Here is a 21,338-nt window from a genome sequence, read left to right as displayed (position 1 = left end):
CTGAACCTCCAAACCGAGGAAATACCGGAGAGGACCAAGATCCTTCATATGGAATGAATCATGAAGATGTTGCTTGAGTTGATCAATGAGGGCAGAATCAGTCCTAGTGATGACAATGTCGTCGACATAAACTAGAAGAAGAACGATATCAACAGAAGTCGTACGAAGAAACAACAAAGAATCATACTGGCTTTGGATGAAAGAAATCGAAGTAAGGTAGCCCGGAACTTATCAAACCAAGCCCGGAGAGCCTGTTTCAAACCATATAGAGAGCACTTCAGCTTACATAAATTCGACGTTGATGACGAGCAAAGGCCAGGAGGAGGTGTCATGTAAACATCTTCCTATAAATCACCATGAAGAAATGCGTTCTTTACATCCATCTGGCAAAGGGACCATCCTTGAGAGGCTGCGATGGCAATAATAGTATGCACAGTGGTCATTTTAGCGACAGGAGCAAAGGCCTCCTCATAGTCAACCCCATACTCCTGGCAGTTACCAAGGGCAACCAAACGAGCTTTATAACGGTCCACAAACCCATCAGGTCGAAGTTTCACAAAAAAAACCCACTTACACCCGATTAGACAAGAGACCATGTCCCAAGTCTGATTTTCTTGAAGAGCTTGAAGTTCTTCCTGCATAGCCTTTCTCCAACACTCATGTTTATCAGCTTGTGAGTAGGAATTAGGAATCGACACAGTTGATAAGGTAGCTGTGAAGGAGGTATGAGGGAAACCATACCTATCCGGTTGATGAGAAGTACGGCTAGATCGTCGAGGAGGATGCAAAACGGGATCAGGTGGCAGATCAGACTCAGGAAGGGGTAGAGTTGGTTGACGACGTTCATACACAAAACCAGGCTTGAAGCGATCAGGAGGGCACATCAAATCATCAAAGTAAGGAAGAACAGAAACTGCAGGAGATGATATAATAGAACTAGGAAAGAAATATTGATGCTCAAAGAAAACGACATTACGAGATATATGAAATTTATTGGAAGAAGCATTATAGCACATAAATCCTTTTTGAGATAAGTTATATCCCAAAAAGACACATTGCACAGATTGCGCAGAGAGTTTTTGACGTTGATGCGGAGGTAGATGCACAAAACAGACACAGCCAAAAGTGTATAAGTCAAGAAAGCTAGGGTGCTGTTTATGTAGATGATAGTATGGAGAGTCGAAATTTAGCACTTTAGAAGGCAACCTATTAATCAAATATACTGTTGTAGCTAAAGATTCAACCTAAAATTTAGGAGGAACAGAAGATGCAAGTAACAAGGTCCTAGCAACATCTAACAAATGTCGATTTTTGCGCTTAGCCACACCATTCTGTTGAGGCGTACAAGGACACAAGCAGTGAGAAACAATTCCTTTGTGACGAAGAAACTCAAGAAATTCATGAGACATATTCTCCGCCAGAATCAGTTCATAAAGTCTTAATGCTAGTGGTAAATTGATTCTCAACAGATGTTAGAAATGATTTGAAAACAGCAAAGACTTCAGACTTAGAGCGTAGAAAATATACCCAAGTATGCCGACTATGGTTATCTATGAATGTCACAAAATATTTATAATGAGCATGAGAAATGACAGGAGTAATGCCCCATGCATCACTATGAACAAGGTCAAAACAATTCTTTGCCCTACTCCCAGAAGAAGGGAAGGGAAGAATCTTACGTTTTTCCGATTTTACTCGTAGAACAATCAAAAGACAAAGGATGAGGCAAAGAAGAATCTTTTTTTTTTCCCCCAATGAACCAGAATTTAGCAAATGAGATAAAACAACATTGTTTGGATGGCCTAAACATTTGTGCCATACTTCACAATTATTGGAGACAGTAGTACAAGCTAAAGAAATGATACTAGGAATGGAAAAGTATAATGGAAACAGTCTCCCAACTTTAGGCCCCTTCGCTATTGTCCTCACCGACACCGGATCCTGCACATGACAACCGTCACGAGAAAACTGAACATTATAATTATCATCCACTAATTGTCCAACCGAGATAAGACTCGTGGAAAGCCCAGGTGATACAAAAATATTAGTAAGTGATGGTGCGATATCACCAACCCTAGTAATCGGTAAACGATGGCCATTAGCAACTTGAATATTAGAAGAACTAGTGTACTTATGAACATTGCTAAGCATATTAGGAGAACTGGTCATGTGATTGGATGCAGCGGAGTCAACAAGCCAATATTGAGAGGGTATAGTACGTATAGTACCCTTACCTTGTAGCCCCAAAGCAGAAAATGCCGATACAATCATTTGGTGCACCATTTCTAGTGTAAGGGCAGGTATAGCAACAGTGGAAGATGACACTGGAGCGAGATTTTGAGTGCTGGTTACCCCATCCGAAGTGTGGCCAGTAGCAGTAGCATGATAAGCATTCACGGGTCGATTTTGAGGATGTGTTGGGCATTCTTTGATGATGTGCCCCTTTTATTTACAGTAGCTGCAGAACTTTTTAGCACAATGGGCAGCAATATGCTCATAATCTTCGCAACTGTAGCACTGAACTGTACGTATGTCTCGAACCCTCCCTTTGCCTTGAGCAGCGTATGCGACAACATTCTCTTCCGAAAGCGAAGATTGAGTAAGAAGACGTTGTTCCTCTCGAAGAAGTGCTCCAAAACACACGTCAAGAGATGGTGAAGGATCCCTGTGCATCAGGTTGGAGCGAATAGACTTCTTTTCTTATATAGAAATCATTTTCCCTACTTACAATATATCCCTTAATTACAGCATAACAGCAGCATCTATATCCCCTAATTATAGCCCTTAATTACAGTATAACAGCAGCATCTATATCCCCTAATTACAATCCTTAATTACAGCATAACAGCAGCATCTATATCCCTTAATTACAGCCCTTAATTACAGCATAACAACAACATCTATATCCCCTAATTACAGCATAATATCTCCTAATTACAGCAGTATCTATATCCCCTAATTATAACATCTATATCCCCTAATTACAGCCCTTAATTACAGCAATATATGGTACAACAATATATGGTAGGTTTGTTGTCTATCCTACTAATAGATGTCTCCTCTTTTCTTGTATCATTCCCCACTGAGGAGCTTGCAATGGAGCAATGGGTTTCCTATTGTTAGGACTATTTTGGTGGGATTCATGAGATACCTTCTGTTATGGGAAAAATGGGTTGACCAATAAGATAAGGTCAGGTCAGAACTCCGTGTACTTCGCCAGGTCGGTCAACAACCGATATGACTAAAGGCTCGACTTCTGGCTCCAATCTGAGCCGGAAATGAGATCAGCCTTGACCTTTTGTCAGTCCTCGACAGCTGGTTGGAAAACCCATTGATTCGCCCGACACCAAAAAGAACTCGACTACTACTTGTTAAAGGAATCAGATCAGCATAACCCTTTTACTAGTTTCGACCTAGTCTCGACGGTGTCTACCCGAGATCCTAGTCGAGGATCTAGGAAGGTGATCGCAACACGGATCTGCCCGAGATCTTGGCTGAGGATCTCAGAAGATCCTCACAACATGAACGAGATCCGAATCCCTATACAATACGTCCCTGCTAAACAGGGAGACTACCTTCTATGCCACTGCCTTCTCCCTCCTATAAATAGGAGCATCCCTAATGGTGAAAGGTACGCATAATCTTGAGCCCAAAACCTTGTTTACGACTAGACCCAGAAACCCTACCTGACTTAGGCATTAGAGGGTCCTCTGTCACAGCTAGGGTCTACTTAGTCCGCTTTTTGTGTAGGTACTCGAAGGTCTAGGGAAGGCTACCCTGCTTTTTTGCATCAACAGTTTGGCGCCGTCTGTGAGAAAGACAACGAAAGCCGTCTTTCTCATCTATAGTGCTCCAACAATGGCGAAAGGGAGAAAGAAAGCCCAAACTACCACTGTTATGCCCAACCTTGCGCCACCAGAGCAGTCGGAAGACCGTTGGGACTTGTCTTCAATCTTTAGCCCAAAACCCTGTTTACGACCAGACACAGAAACCCTACGTGACTTAGGCATCAGAGGGTCCCCTGTCGCAGCTAGGGTCTACTTAGTCCACTTTTTGTGTAGGTAGTCGAAGGTCCAGGGAAGGCTACCTTGCTTTTTGCATCAACAGTTTGGCACCGTCTGTGAGAACGACAACGAAAGCCGTCTTTCTCATCTATAGTGCTATAACAATGGCGAAAGGGAGAAAGAAAGCCCAAACCACCACTGTTTTGCCCAACCTTGCGCCACCAGAGCAGTCCGAAGACTGCCGGGACTTGCCTTCCCAACTTCAGGCTGACTCTGTGCCCGCAGGCCTGGTGCAACAGTCCCGAAATAGGGGTGGTCAACTTGTCTCCTAGGAACAACAAGTTTTAGCATTGATTAGCAACATTGACCAAATAAAGTGAATGCTAGAGCGACAGAACCCTCCCGATTAGGGGGGTGAGGAAGTGGTTGCTCGGGCAGTAACTAAAGTTTCTGCCCTGTCTCGAGCACCCATTGACTCTTGGAGAAGCAAACAGATCGGCGCAACACCTTCCCACGCTTCGGGCATTGCCACGTTGGCTGCCTCTGACTTACGTCATGAATTGGAGAAGAAGAGGAATGACAAAGCTCCCGAGGTCGAGGTCAAGGTGATAGCCGAAAACGAAGATCCTTGGGAGGCCGAGCTCAATGAACTGTGGGGCCAGATTGGCGACTTGCGATAGGCTTACGGCAAACATGCTTTGACCTCAATAGAGGCAATGCTGGAAGAAACTGAACCATCATTTACTGTCGACATCATGCATGCCCAACTCCCGCCTAGGTTCTGGATGCCACAGATCGCCCCTTATTCCGGAACTAGCGATCCGGCCAACACCTGGAATCTTTTAGAGCTTGGATGGAACTTAATGGCGCATCAACCGCAGTTATGTGCCGGGCGTTTTCCTTAACCCTAACAGGAGTAGCTCAGAAGTGGTTCCGACAATTGAAGCCACAGTCCATCAGCTCATTCACGCAGCTCAGCAAAGCGTTCATCAATAACTTTATCAGAGGAAAGGAAAGGCTCAAACCGACTACTCACCTTCTCACCATTATCCAGAAAGAAGATGAGCTGCTGAAGGACTATATCAAACGCTTCAACTTGGAAGCAATGCAAATTGAGGGCTATTCAGACCGGATCGCCTTGGCCACCATGATGGGAGGCCTAAGGGAGGGGAGGTTCCTCTTCTCACTCGGCAAGAACCCACCAACGACATTGACCGATCTCCTCAATCGAGCTCAGAAATACTCCAATGCCGAGGAGCTTTTCAACTAGCGAAAAGCTACTCGGAACAAGGGTAGCTCGACTAAGGAAAAGCGACCTAAGGAAGAACAAGCCTCGACCACTAGTAGCAAACAGAGAAAGGACGATAATTCAACTAGAGGTCAGCGTCCGAGCAGACAGCTTGAGAGCAGGTTCAGCTCTTACACCCCCCTCAATGCAATGCCCGAACGGGTTCTCATGCGAGTTCGCGACAAACGAATTCTTAAATGGACAAATAAAATGAAATCCGATACAACAAGCGGGACAAACGGAAGTACTGCCATTTCCACCACAACCACGACCACTCAACCAACGACTGCTTTAATCTAAAAGAGGTGATCGAAGCCCTCATCTATAACGGGCATTTGTGAGAATACGTCAACAAGAGAAAGAACGGGAAGATCGGAAAAACAAACAGCCCATCAACAACGAAGCTACTGGGGAAATTCGCACCATCTTCGGCGGACCCGCTTGAGGAGGAGACTCGAACCGAGCACGAAGAGCTCATGCCCGAAGTATCAGTCACAATAACTTGGAGCATCAAGTCCAAGTCACCAACAGGCCTCCGAAGGAATAAAAAGTAGCATCCTATGAGCTGACCTTCATTGAAGAGGACGCCCAAGGTGTCCACCAGCCCCACGATGATGCGTTAGTGGTGACCATGACTATAGCTAACCTCAAGGTATATCCGATATTGGTGGACAACGGCAGCTCGGCCGACATCCTCTTCATTAAAGCCTTCGACAAGATGGGAGTTGGGAGGTCCCGACTCCGACCTGTCAAAACTCCCTTACTCGGGTTTGCAGAGGACAAAGTCACCTACGAAGGATCCATACAACTCCTGGTCACGGTAGGAGAAGGACAAAACCAAACAACGACCATGATCGACTTCTTGGTGGTCGACTTCCCCTGTTTACAACGTCATCCTCGGACGTGCCTCTCTCAACACCTTACGAGCAGTAATATCAACATACCGTCTTACGATGAGGTTCCCGACTGAGCACGAGATCGGATAGGTCAGAGGAGACTAGCAAGAAGCTCGTCAATGTTACTCCATGGCACTGAGAACATAGCACCACGCGATGGCCATCACCTCCTTCGATCCCCGGGAGGACTCGATCGAAAGAGGCAGTCCGATGGAAGACCTCGTGACCATCCCACTCGACGAATCCAACCCGACCTGAACAGTTCAGGTGGGCTCATCATCGATTCCAGTCTTGCGGGATGAGATCATGGATCTCCTCCGACGACACATCGATGTATTCGCCTGATCTCATTGGGACATGCCTGACATTAGCCCAAAAGTAATGGTTCATAAATTAAACGTCGACCCCGACCACCGACTAGTGAGGCAGAAACGACGGGCGTTCAAACCTGAACGAAATGCCATTACGGTGAAGAGGTCGGCAAACTCCTCGAAACAGGCTTCATAGAAGAAATCTATTACCTTGATTGGGTTGCTAATGGGTCTGTGTTGATTATACCGACCTGAACAAAGCCTGCCCCAAAGACAGTTTCCCTCTCCCGCGTATTGACCAGCTGGTCGACAACACTGCCGGGCACAAACTCCTAAGCTTCATAGACGCCTACTTAGGATATAATTAGATCGTTATGCATCCCTACAACAAGCAAAAGATGACCTTTGTCACCGACAAAGGAATCTATTGTTACAAGGTCATGCCTTCCGGGTTGAAGAATGCTGGGGCCATATACCAGCGACTCGTCAATAGGATGTTCGCTTAGCAAATTGGACGCTTGATGGAAGTCTACGTCGACAACATGCTCGTCAAAAGTATCAAGGCTGCAAACCACATCGCCGACCTCGAGGAGATGTTCGCAATCTTGCGGAAATATCAAATGAAGCTAAATCCGAGCAAATGTGCCTTCGGCGTCAGCTTAGGAAAGTTCCTTGGCTTCCTGATCAGCCAAAGGGGGATCGAGGTGAACCTCGACAAAATCTGAGCTCTTCTAGAAATGAGCCCACCTAGAACGACGAAAGAAATTCAATGCTTCACAGGAAGACTTGCTGCTCTCAACCGTTTCATCTCTCGAGCCACCGACGTGTGTCTCCCCTTCTTTAAGCAATTAAAAGGAAAACAAAAGATGGAGTGGACAGAGGAATGCGAGCTCGCCTTCCAGCAGCTCAAACAATACCTAGGTTTACCCCCACTACTTTCAAAGCCTGAGCAAGGAGAATCACTTCTGCTATACTTAGCAGTCTCGACAGCAGCGATCAGCTCGACCCTTATCCAAGAACAAGAAGGGAAACAACTACCGGTGTACTACGTCAGCAAGGCCATGGTCCTAGTCGAGACTAGGTATCCAGACATCGAGAAGCTCGCCCTAGCTCTGGTCGTCTCATCCCATCGCCTCTGACCTTACTTCCAAGCCCATACCATCGTAATCTCGACCATTCAACCTCTCGTCCAGGTACTTCATAAACTTGAGGTATCGAGAAGGGCGATTAAGCTCAACATTAAATACCAGCCCCGAGCTGCCATCAAAGGCCAGGCAGTGGTTGATTTCATTGTCGAGCTCGCATGTGAGAATGACTGGAAGCCAGTCCGAGCAACAAGATTGACTTGCCCAAAAATCAGACAGCCGAGCCAGATATGCTGACATGGACACTATATGTTGACTATTCATCCAATTTTAAAGGCAGCGGGGCCAGGGTAGTCCTTGAGGCTCCTGATTGGACCTGCACAGAATATGCCTTAAGATTCAGATTCCAAACATCAAACAATGCAACGGAATATGAAGCATTGCTCGCTGGACTTAGGCTAGCGGCAACAATGGGAGCCCATAACCTGAAAGTCTACAATGACTCATAGCTAGTCGTCAATCAGATAGCTAGCGAATACCAAGCAAAAGAAGAAAGAATGATCGCCTATTTACAAAGGGCCCAGGAACTCATCAGTAAATTCCCCAAGTGCAACATTAGCCTGATTCCCACGTCGGAAAACTCTAAAGCAGATACACTAGTAAGGCTGGCTACAGCGGCAGAAGACGACGTCCCGAAATCAATACCGACAGAGTTTTTGGCTGAGCTTCAGCAAGTCCGATCCGGGGACAGTTCTCCTAGTGAATTCAAAGCCGAGCTGGATAAACACAATAATCAACTGCCTTCAGGAAGGCAGACTGCTCGAAGGTCGACTCAAGGCACGAAGACTCCGATCCAAGTCAGCCCGGTACACCATGATCGGGGACACTTTGTACGAAAAAGGATTCTCCCTGTGATGCAGGACATGGAAAATTAAATATGATATGCAAGATTGCAGGCTTAGATCACACCAATTCAGAAACAATCACACAAATTCCACATCTCACATGAAAATCCAAACATTCAATTAAAGGGGAATCTATGCGGGTCCAAGCCGACACAGGCTAGGACTGGACCAATAAAATTATAAACCAAACAATGTCAAAGGGAAATAAAATCAACTACTCATGCATAAAAATCAGTCCCTAATCCAAGGGATTCCCTAATTTCAATTCAAGGAACCCTAAGGTGATAAAAAGGGGCAAATCAATTAGGGATCATGTAATATAGGGTTAGGATTCATGAAAAAATGACTATGAGAGGATAAAAGAGGATAAAAACCTGAGCCAAAAGATGATCCCGCGTGTGGACAACAACAATGGCCCAAACGGACGTGCGTGTGATCCCGGCCGCACGTGTGTGGGGCCCACTATTCAGAAAAAGGCCACCTTGGCCCTGGTCAGCCAGGATGGACTCCAAAACCTCCAAATTTCAGCTCGATCCGATGTACGGTTTGTGCGTGGTGCTCCGCCGAAGTTTCAGCTCGCCTGCGGGCCGAAATCTGGAAACCTGCTGTAATGAAGAAATCTGATGCAACAAAAGGACAAATTCGAAGTACGGATGGTGGGGGAAGATGGAAAAAAAGATGATGGAAGATGGGGGTGAATTGGGATCGATGTGGCTTCGCACCACGGTAGTTAGCCCTTCGAAAAGGGAGGGCTTCGCACCCACTTTTGAATTCTTCCACAACTCACGAAGAGAGCAGAAAAATAAAGCAGGAATTTTTTATTAACTTCAATGAATGAAAAGAACTACAAAGGGTGCCTATTTATAGGGAGAACCCTATACCCAAAAACTCGCACCATGTGCGACACCTATTACTTGGTGATGAAGTAAACTAAAATAAAAATCAAACAAGGAAATCTAAAGCGTTCACGATGTTCTAAATAATAACAATAAGCAAAACTTAAAATATAAAACCAATCCGACGAGTGGGCCACGATCATGAGATCCCATGGTGGGCTTTTCTTGACTATCGGGCCACTTTTCTGAACCAAAACTTGTCTTCTAGCTAGGAGGCCCTCCCTGGACGTCGTCATCGAGCCAGATCGATGGTGGGGTCCTCCTTCTGCGTACGTACGTGCGTAGGGGTGGTGGTGTGCGGGCATGCGTGTGCACGATGTCCTCATCACCCTGCCATACATCCGATGTCTCCGACCCGAGGAAGTCGAATATGTTCTTAGAGAGATACACGAAGGAATTTGTGGCAACCATTTTGGCAGTTGTGCCCTTGCCCACAAGATCATTTGTTAGGGATACTTTTGGCCGACCATCTAGAGGGATGCCAAGCAGTACGTACAGAGGTGCGATAAGTGTCAAAGGTTCATAGCAATACCTCATTAGCCTCCCGAATAGCTGACCCCCATGATCGGACTATGGCCCTTCGCTCAATGGGGAATAGATATCATCGGTCCCCTGCCAACTGGTAAGGGACAAACTAAATTCGCAGTTGTCGCGGTTGATTATTTCATTAAGTGGACTAAGGCTGAGCCCCAGGCCAAGATCATCGAGCAGAAAAGTACTGACTTCGTCTGGAGAAGCATCATATGTCGGTAGGAATCCTGCACACGATCGTCTCAAATAATAGGAAACAGTTCGACAACGATTAGTTCCGAGGTATGTGTGAGAACTTAGGAATTCGAAATGTCTACTCGGCACCTCAGCACCCCCAGGCCAACGGGCAGGTCAAAGCTATCAACAAAATCATCAAGAACCATCTCCGGACGAAGCTCGAAAAAGCCAAAGGAGCCTAGGCCGAAGAGCTCCCCCATGTCCTTTGGGCATATTGGACCACTGCCCGAATGACCATAGGGGAAACTCCTTTCTCCCTTGCCTTCAGAGCTGAGGTCGTTGTCCCAGTTGAGATAGGACTCCCCACTGCTCAAGTTCACTCCTACAACGAAAGTCAAAACATTGAGCAAATAGCTCTGGACCTTGACCCACTCGAAGAAAGAAGGGAGCTAGCTTAGCTCAAGGTAGTAGCTCAACAACAACAGGTCACTCGATTCAACGACTCCAGGGTGAGAACGATGAGATTCTGATCGGGGATCTGGTCCTACGTAGAACATTCCAGAATACTAAAGAACCTGGCTTAGGGACACTAGGACCAAACTGGGAAGGGCCCTACAAGGTGACGAGTACGACCCGACTTGGGACCTACCGATTCGAAGATTTGGAAGGCCGACCTCTGTCGCACCCATGGAATGCAAAACATCTGAAGATCTACTCTCCATGAAAGTCTACTTACATTTCAGATCTCAGATCGAAATCCACATGTCCGCCACCTATAATCTACAATGACCGATCTGCAAGGTCGGAACCTACGTGTTTTTATTCGGAATCTGCAATAAAACCCCAAGGCTGGGGAGTTTTATTTTATACTCGTTATTTACAATGGTTTGATCTACATAGTCCACTGAGGATTTCCTTTAAAAAACAAGGAGAAACTATCCTCCCACCAATCGTCCGACCTTTAAAGAAGAGGTCGGACCATTAACCGATTCTACTACATGGCCTACTAAGGACTTCTCTTAATGCAAGAGAGGAACAATCCTAACTAGTCGTCCGACCCTTAAGGAAGAGGTCGGACCACTAATTAATGATACTACTTGAGTTGCGCGACCTACAAATGAAGGACCCCTCAAGATAAAGGGAAGCGGCCCCCCTAAGTGAACTGCTCGACCCTTCGTGAGGGGATCATTGCAATTAGACCGACCTGATAACTAAGGATAAACCGATTTGACAAGTCTACCTAGAAAATTCAAGCACAGCAATCATTTCAACAAAAGGTTCTTTTCATTCGTAAAAAGGGAGGGGGTACATAATAAAAAAAAACTTTTTACAAAAGGGGAAAATAGATCAGGGCTTCTCCAAGGTCGGTTGCCCGGCTTCCGGAGGAGTTGGCTCTTCAGTAGGGTTGTTCTCGAAAGGAGTCGGGTCGAGCTCGGGATATGACTACTTGATGTCCTCTAGGCACTTGCCGTGCCTGAGGCTGAAGAGTGCATCCCTGTCCTCCTCAAACTCCTTGGAGGCCTTGAACTCCTCACGATCACCGCCCGAGCCACTGGAATAGCTGCCTAGGCCTCCATCTACACATCGAAGCTGTACCTTAACTCACCCAGCTCGGATTTCCATCGTGCACCCTTCTCCAGAGCTTCTTTAAGAAGTGACTTTGACGCTTCCAGCTTAGTCTTTGCCCCCTCCACCTGGGCCTTCAGAGCAGCATTCTCAGAGAGGAGCTGCTCGAATTTGACGCTCTTCTGCAGTAGAGTTGCCTCCGCCTCCTTGTACTCTGTCTTGCCGCGCAATATCTCGTAACGAACATTCAGAAGGGAGGGGGTGAACTGAAAACAAATCTACGTTAGAAGACAAGAAAAATTACTAAGTAATGAAAGACAACTATTACGAAAGTTACAACCTACCCTGTAGAAGAGTGCCGCCAACTGACCCACAACAGCTGCCGGAGGCAGGTCTATCACCCTGGTGAACTCAACATCTGGAACTTGCCGAGCTATCTAGGGCAGGAGGCCCTCTGTCGAGGAACGAGCTGATATGAGAGGTCCCCGAGCCTTACCACCTCGGCTACCAGCCGGACTATCCACTTGAGGTGAGAGGGAGTGAGCTTCACCATCAGAAGCCACTCGAACCTTAGAAGGCCTGGCCTCAGTAGCAAAGGTCGCCCTCGCGGCGACCCGGACCACCTCTGAGACCGTTGGCAGGTCCGAAGGGGTAGTAGCGGGAACAATGTTGGGGACGATGTCCGCACCCTCCCGACTAGCAAAGGACGATGAGGCAGCAGTCCCCTTCTTCTTCGGGGCTGGCCTTTGCTTCTTCTGGGCCATCTCAGCCATGGAAGGGCATTGCGCTTTGAGCTTTTCTGGTTATGCATTTCTACACAACGAAAGGAAATGATCAGCAGGAAGATAAGAACAAAGTAATTTCGGCTATCTCCCAAGGGTATACCTGGTATGAACAAAGTGAGGCCTGATTTGAAGAGCAGCTCGGGTGTAATAAACTGCCTCCAAGACCTCGATGTGGTGTCCAAAGACCTTGCCTCGGCAATTTGGCTGTGCGCTGACTCACTCACCCCAGCGGGATACTTGGGTAGAGCTGTTAAAGACAACCATGGTCAGATACGAGAAAAAAGAAAATAAACTAAGGAAGATTCAGTTCGGATATACCGACCTGGTGCAGAGAAGTGGGTCGGAACCCGGGGGCGGAGCCCGAAAGTTGCTGGGCCTCCCAATCTCTCAACATCTAGAACCATCTACTCTTCCAGTTCTTGTTCGAGGTCAGGGCAGCAGTAATTATGGCCGTACTAGTCTTCTGCCAAGTGGAAAAATAGTACCAACCCTCGTGGTGCGGGTTGGACTTCACCTGGTACATGTGGAGAAATTCATCCACAATCAGCTTGGGTTGCTCGAGCTCTGACCATAAGATGAATGTCCCCACCAGCGCCCTCCAGGCATTGAGGATTATCTACCTAGGAGCTAACCTTAGGTGTGTAAGGACTTTCCTGACTATGCGTTGGAGAGGGATCCTCAAACCGCACTGGAGGGCAATTAGGAATATGGCCACCTTGCCGACCTGGGGCTCGTTCGAAAACTTGCCAAGTACGGGAGCTCGGAGTACCACAGAGTTTGGAATGTTATACCCTGACCTGATCTGTACCAGGTTGGTCTTTGTTAACGTCGACTCAATTGGTCCCTTCTCCACCTTTGACGAGGACCCACTGGCTTCCTCCGTCACTAGGACAGCCCCCTCAGCGTCCTCTGGTCGCTCGGCTAAGGATCGGGCAACCATCCTCGACTCATGGGTCACTTGGAAGTCCCTGTCACTCATCATCATTAACGGTGATGGTGGGTTCGACATAGGGCAAAGATCGTCTGGCCCACCATCACGTTGGGGTTACTCCCCCTGCTAGTCCAATGATCTCGACATTCTCCTTAATGGACAACGACTGGAAGTCGGAGCTTGGAAGAACAAGAAAAATGAAAGGGGAGGGAAGATAAGGAATGCAGCTCACCGGAGAGGGGGAAGAAGGCTGGATTTCGTTGGAAGTCGTCGGAAGTCTAGGGAGAGCTGAGAGGCAGAAAGGCGACAGGGCAAATAGCCCTGGGCGGTGTTAGGGCACCCCCTTTTATAGCTAACCCGACTATGTAGCATTTAATGGACGTACTCATTACAACGACCCAAACAATGCCTCGATAATTGTGCCCGATCACGTGGAACGCTCCCACTCGCTGGCCGACCGGACTCCCCAGGAAACACCACGCGTCAACACCTCGTAGGTCAGAAGCCAAGTAGGCGTGCTGCCAGCACACGTGACCTCGAGCGGGGCGCATTATCTCGAGCACGCCGTACCATGATTGCAGATACACCTTGATTCTTGTGCACACTGCCTTATCCGACATTAATGACAAGCAGACACGACACTCTAGGCACAAGATAGTTCAACCTAACCAACATCGACCTACTTCTCGAGCCTGCTGTGTGAGCTCAGAAGTAGGGAGGCTTATTGTTATGGGAAAAATGGGTTGAACAATAAGATAAGGTCAGGTCGGAACTCTGTGTACTTCGCCAGGTCAGTCAACAACCGATACGACTAAAGGCTCGACTTCTGGCTCCAATCTGAGCAGGAAATGAGATCGGCCTCGACCTTTCGTCAGTCCTCGACAGTAGGTCGGAAAACCCATTGATCCGCTCGACACCAAAAAGAACTCGACTACTACTCGTTAAAGGAATTAGGTCGTCATAACCCTTTTTCTAGTTCCGACCTGGTCTCAACGGTGTCTACCCGAGACCCCAGCCGAGATCTAGGAAGGCAATCGCAACACGGATCTGCCTGAGATCTTGGCCGACGAGGATCTTGGAAGATCCTCACGACATGAACAGGATCCGAATCCCTATACAATACGTCCTTGCTAAACAGGGAGGCTTACTCCTACGCCACTGCCTTCTCCCACCTATAAATAGGAGCATCCCTAATGGTGAAAGGTACGCACAATCTTGAGCCCAAAACCCTGATTACGACCAGACCTAGATTCCCTACCTGACTTAGGCATCGGAGGGTCCCCTGCCACAGCCAGAGTCTCCTTGGTCCACTTTTTGTGCAGGTACTCGAAGAAGGCTACCCAGATTTCTGCATCAACACCTTCCATGTTTGATAGTACGTAGTAATAAGAAAGACCGCAACCAGATTCGGTAAAGTCCTTCAAGTGGACAAGAGATCATTGGGAGGAAGGACTTAAATACTGCGATGGTAAAAGTAACCCCCTTGGGGGTTCAAAGATGGGAGAGGTTATCTACATGGAGGTCATAGGTTGAGGTTCTTGATTGTTGTAGTTATGGAAGGATACGAGCTAATCAAATTTGGCCCAAGATTCTAGGATGAGGAGATGTGTAGGATAACAGCTCCCGATGGTTCTAAATCACCGGTGAACATTATTAGATTCATGTCAGTAGGAAGGAAGAGGATGCTACATTCTAGCTAGTTGCTTGGACATGTGGTGAAGATCCTATGATGATTGGATGGTGGAGAGGTGGAGACGGTGGGAGGTCATATGGGGTGATAGAGAAGCTCAATGTTTTTGAATTTGCTGGTGATAGTTGTCTTGCTTCTTCATAAAAAAAAAAAGAAGAAAAAGAAGAAAAAAAGGGAATCAAATCCCAAAGACCTTGTAGTCTTAAAGACTTCGGAGATCACTTTGAATGGATCCAGAAACAATCCTGACCATGGAGGGAGAGCCATGTTTTCACTAGAGGTTGTAGGTAGGTCCACGTGCCCAACGAATGCTTGGTAGCCTTTTTCACCTTGAGTAGTGGTCCGGGAGGTTGACGGTGATATTGGAAATACGGTGGGCTTTCTTACTTTAGTAGTTTCAAGTGACTTATGTATCCCTCGAAATATTTTGAGTAGAATTATTATTCCAAAAAGTTGCGATTGTATAGAAGGTGCAGAGAGATTTTGGGCAAATCCATATAGAATTGACCATCCCCACCCATCTCAGATGCAGGGTGGTGAAAAGGAAATATCATCACAAGAGATGTGAAGGGCGAGTAGGGGAATACTCTATTTATGAAGGGGTAGTCACAGGGGAAGTGTGGCCGATGGTGAAGGTAGAAACGACAATGATAAGGGTACAAGATGGACATACATGGGAAGTGGGCTGAGTTGGTCACTTGTTGATAGTCTTGGGTAGACAAAGCAAAAGCTCAGGTTGCACTTGTTGCAATGAAATATCCAACTAGTAGAAGAGAGTTGAATGATATGGCACTGTTGTGGGTCATAAAAGAAAGATAAAATGGCTGAGGCTTTAGAGCTAACCATCAAGGGAGGAGGAAAACTTAATAGTCATTTTTAACTGACTGGAAGAAAGGGAGAGGAAAGTTGAAGAGGGTATAGTATGTAGGAGTATTGTAAAAAAGGCTAAAGGGGCCAAAGAACTAAAAACTTACAATCAACAATAAATTACAAGCCTATAAAATAATCAAGGAGTGTGACAGGGAAGGCTTGGGAATGGTGAAAGTTGAAATGAATTTAATGCCTTGGAATATTATGGGTTTGGGTAGTCCCAAGAAAAAGGCAACCATCAGTTTAATTGGTATGTGGTGTTCGCATAGGACTCCAGAGGCGCAACTCCACTTCATCCACCGAACTCTAATTCTATGAGCAACATCCTTTTGGATCTCTTCACTCATGAATTATTTACCCAAGCTATCGAAAATGGTCGGGTACTTCTTGGTTAGCAGTCTTAGCTAATTTCTTATTTCCCCTTCTATTGTTACTAAAATTGTATTCCATATACTCTATTTTAGTTTGACTAACATTAAAACCTTTATATCCTAAAGCATTCCTTAAGAGTTCTAGCTATGTTTATCCCCTCCCTCGCCAATCAAAACTATGTCATTTGCAAATAACGCACATCATGGGATCCTGTAAATGCCTTGTTAACTTGTCCACATACATACATACTTACGCACGTACCTATGTACCTACCCACATGCATACATGCATATGAGTATTGCTCACATCCATTTGGTTGGATAATATGTTGCCATCCACTGAGTGGATGACTTCCAACATTGCATGTGTGTGTGACATCCAACCCGTTCAATAAGTTGGCCTCACCATCAGGATCACTTTGTGTGAAAATCAATCCCACCCACTTATTAGGTGGACCACACTTATATTTTGTCATATATCAATGGATATACATTCTTTTCTATGGTGTTGCTCACTTGATGAGTGGATGATGCTGACTTTTGCAAAAGGTGATCCTCATTGTGTGGCCAACCTATTGGAAGGGTGGATCGATTTTTGGGGTTGCGGCTAGATCCCAATGTAATGGGTTTGGGTTGTGCGGTTGGACAAAAATAGGGTAAGGGTAATGGGTTTTGGCCTGCGACTATGTTGTTGTGCCGTGCAACAACCCTGCGGTAAAGATGAGTTGTGATAGAGATTCGGCGATGGTATGTGACTATGACAGGGCAGTGATGGCAACAATATTGTCGGGCTGAAGAGATGAGATTTCGCTCTCTGGTGGTGGCCGCACACAGAAGATGACATGAGTCTGATTGACGAGACTCCGGATACACGTGCTAGAGGCGACAAGGGCCTGACAATCGATACTCCAAGTCAATAGGAACAGGAAGAAACCCGCTCTAATACCATGATAACATAGGATTTGGGAGAATTCTCCTTGAGTTTTTCTGTATATTGCTTTAGCTCAATGGGGCTTTTATAGAGATATGCAATCTATTTATAGAAAGGAATCGCTAATTACAAAATCTATATACATGGAAGGAATTGATTCACTATCATGGATGTCGCTCGCACATGATAGATGGGTAGTAATTTGCTCGGTGGACAGTAACTTATCATCTAACTAGTTAGATGTGAGTATCTTTCTCTCTCTCTACACATGCACACACACATGCAAACACACCCATAGGGTGCTCATCAAGGTGTTCCAAAACCGTAACGGCCACCATCATTACCGTTATGATACAAACCTTTTTTCTTTTTTGGAAAAACTGTTACAGGACTGTTACAGCCTGTTTTTCTGTAACGGCTGTTACGGCTGTTTCGACCCCGTGATGCGTTACCGTTACGTAACGGCTGTTATGTAACCGATTTTGAATACCTTGGTGCTTTCACATTGCATCAGTACCGCCACAATTTGTGGTGGAACTGGGTTATTGTGGGATCCACATGATGTGTATCAGCTCCACCCCATTCATCATGCATGCCCCCTCATTTTCACCATAAAGCCTTAATCAGGCTAATCAAAGACTTAAGTGGGCCACACTATAGGGAACTATGTAAAAATCATACCTAAAAGCACTAAATTCATGTGGTGTGACCCACTTAAGATGTGGAATGAGCTGATTTTTGGTTTGTTCCTTCATCTTGGTGGGGTGCATCTGGTGAATGGATTGGATGGCATATACACAACACAATGGCCCTTGCAAGAGATCTGAAAGGTTTTAGTGGTTGTGGTCACCTCCCAACTGTCCCCCACAAATGTGGCCCACCTATGTGTTTGATTGATCTGATTTTTGGCCATGGCCTAACATCGAAAGGAGACCCTAGTGGACAGGGTGGATCTATTACACACATCACCAGTGCCCCACAATTACCTAGTATCACCATAAGTTGTGATGGTACTGGTAACATATGAGCATTTTCCAATTTCCACACAAACACACAGTTGTCATCATTTTCATCATGACAGCCATGATCTAGGTATTTGGGTCAACTTAATGAATCCAATTTCAGCTAAGGTCCTATCTTCATTAAATGAACTTGGCTTCATGTCCTCTCTCACCATCTCTATCCACTTTTTTAGTTCTTCCTCTCATCCTCTTTTTAGCCCCTTCCAACCTGATCAATGTTCCCTCATCGAAATCATCTCTAATCTTCGTTGCACATGATTGAACCATCTCAATTCGCTCCCCATCACTAGAGGTCTGGTGTTTAGATCTCTCGCTGTCCATATAATATTGTAGCCGACCAAAGTAGTAGGGATTGTTGTGTTTTTATAAGATGAATAAATTTCAAAAATAAAATATTTTATTTTAGAAAGTAAATGAATATATTATATATGGAAACTTTTTTAAAATATTCATTTGGATTAATGATAAGAGGGGTTTTTTTGCCACGGGAATAGGTTCAAATCTTGTGCTCGTGTGCTTTAGGCCTACTTGGGTGCTTTTTAGCTCTTTGTTAGGTGCACTTTGCACTCCACACATGTGCATCGTCTCAAGGATGATCCTAATCTTTTTGGCACTTGATTCGGACCCACTTGGGTTGTATACATGGCAGTAATTAGGCTACTTAGAATCTAGGTGGTAGTTGCATGTGTTACCATGTGGCAACCATTTTTTACTATTAACAGTTTCTGTCCATAAGAGGCAAAAAAAAAAAAAAAAACCTGTCACAAGAAAAAGGCCACAACTGTTTGTGGCAAAATGATTGTTTTATGTGAATGGGTGTGTGGATGTCCTGAAGAGGCACGGGAGTCTCTAGGAAAGACACTATATCCCTCTAGGTCCATATATCCTAGACATTATAGTCCGGAGACAATAACATTACTAAATCAAGCCATCTAAAGCCCTTGGACTCTCATCTCTTCCCTCTTGCACTTGTTTTCTAAGTGAGGCATATCAGTGTCAATATTTAGAAATCTGGTGCAACTTCTTTTGTTGAATCATGTATCTTTGAGTTCATTGTATCGTGAAGACAATTTGCCATCTCCCTTCTTTTGACTTTCTAGAATATCCAGAAAAGGGCGGCAAATTTGTCTTGAGATATTGATAATTCAAGCCAAGACTTGAACCTACAAATTTGATATTTTCATCTCAAATTTCTTCATTTCCTTCATTATATAGATGATGATGATTGGGTCCAACCCCGTATTGCTTCGGATGATCTTATTCTCAATTCTATCCTTATTATTCATCCTACACATTAATCTCGACATCCGCGTCTCTGTAACTCTCAAATCTCTCATGCTGCTTTTTAACAACCGAACACTTATGCCCCCATAAAATCAGATGGTTGAATAGTGTCTTATACAAGTTTCCATTATGGTTCATACTCATGTCACGACCTTGTGGCATTCCAATGTGCAGGGTGGACAGAGGGAGTTGACACACATTATCTGCCGTCACTAAAAGACCATTGGGTAATCTAGTGAACATTTCAAAATGAACTGCGTGTTAGCATTCCTGCCTACCAGAATTGGATGGTGGGAGATAAATGCGCACTATGGCATCATACATACTGTAGGATGGAGATGCATACATATTAGTGCAATGATATACTTACAAGTACATATAGCAAGATATCTAATGGGAATCTAGGTTTAAGTTTTCCACTTTAATCTAACAATGAGGAATAATCAGTTCTGGACATTGGTGGAGGTAGAAGAAAAGACTTGATGAGCTATGGTCTAATTGAAGTTATGGCCCTTGATAGAGTGGTATGGCGGAATAGTATTCATGTAGCCGACCCCAATTAGTTGGGATAAGGCTTTTAGATGATGATGATGATGAATTACAGTTCCGTGAGATCATCTTGGTCAGTTGGATTATTAGAGGACTGTGAATGTTGAGCCAGGTTCTTCCTCCCTCATGTTTCTGATATGACACATCTCTGACTTTTGGAATCACATTCCATTCCTTGAACAGTGGACTGCTGTGACCCATGAATCATGCATTTTGGTTTTCAATTGAACCCTTCGATGTTAGTGTGTGTGCTGATTTGTTGTCCCTATGAAAGGAAATACAGTATCTCATGTGCATCTTTCCTGCAGATAATGGCATTCCTGATCTTAGCAGTAAATTTATGGAGGCAGACACCAAGGATGGTAATTTCGGATGTGATATTTCCCATTTGAGCCAGTATTCTGATATAGCAGAGAAATCAATGGAGAGATTTGTTTCGGTTATGTCTTCGTTTAGATACGTGGCATCTGGTTCCCGTGCCAGTGGTCTTCGTGCACCACTAAAAGATGTGAAGAATACATGTGCAGTTAGGTATTAAAAATTTAAATGTCAACCTCATATTCTGCAATTTACATTTTCTCCTTATGGTTGGAAGACAGCATTGTTATACATGTAACACAACTCTTTGTTGATTGAAGGTTGCCTGTCATGCCCATGGACTTGAGCAAATTTGCGTATGTATCTAATAATAAAAGAGCCGCCTCAGCATCTCGGATGGACTAAGCTGGGCATGGTGATTAAGCAGAATCCACAACGGTTGCATTACCCATTTCAGTTATGGTGAGTCCTGAAGTCTACCTTTTGCTGATGGTGTTGGGAAGTGATGCCATGCCACTGAAAGACTCAGAATTTTATAATTGATTCAATCAGGTCCTCTTTTTTGCATCACTCCCCCATTATGTATGATTTATTTGTTCTGTCCTTGAAAACCTTGTATTGAGTTTTCTTTGCTCATTGATTTTCCCTTCTTTCGAGGTGCTGTGTTGATGTGTTGACGAAAATCTCCTATATTTTGAAAATATGGTGAGATATTAAGGAGAATGGCAGTGTCTCTGAAAATACCAATATTTTGTGAAATATCACCAAAACCCCACCAATGCAATGATATTATATTCTGATTTTTTTTGCACGATATTCTCTTTGATTGCCATTTAAAATGTCTTTGGAGAAGTTGGAAGTCAGCCGAGTCTATGTCAATTTCAAAGTGAAGACTGAATTTGTTGGTTCTAGAATTAGAAGCATAGCT

General features: G+C 45.1%; 1 protein-coding gene across 4 annotated transcripts in view; it reads left to right on the top strand.

Annotated features, from left to right (window-relative positions):
• LOC131221203 (exonuclease 1) overlaps window positions 1–21,133 on the top strand; it is an 81,276-nt gene extending 60,143 nt beyond the window's left edge. For all 4 annotated transcript variants that reach the window (XM_058216379.1, XM_058216378.1, XM_058216377.1 and 1 more), the window contains 2 exons: window positions 20,401–20,623; window positions 20,731–21,133. In XM_058216379.1, the coding sequence (XP_058072362.1) occupies window positions 20,401–20,623; window positions 20,731–20,815 (308 nt within the window). In that variant the 3' untranslated portion in view covers window positions 20,816–21,133. The remainder of the gene's footprint in view (window positions 1–20,400; window positions 20,624–20,730) is intronic.
• Window positions 21,134–21,338: the final 205 nt, after the last annotated feature.

This window comes from Magnolia sinica, chromosome 12, assembly GCF_029962835.1.
Source record: "Magnolia sinica isolate HGM2019 chromosome 12, MsV1, whole genome shotgun sequence".
NCBI classification, from domain to species: Eukaryota; Viridiplantae; Streptophyta; class Magnoliopsida; order Magnoliales; family Magnoliaceae; genus Magnolia; species Magnolia sinica.
Note: the sequence above shows the minus strand (reverse complement) of the source record. Positions and strands in the feature narration are given on the sequence as shown.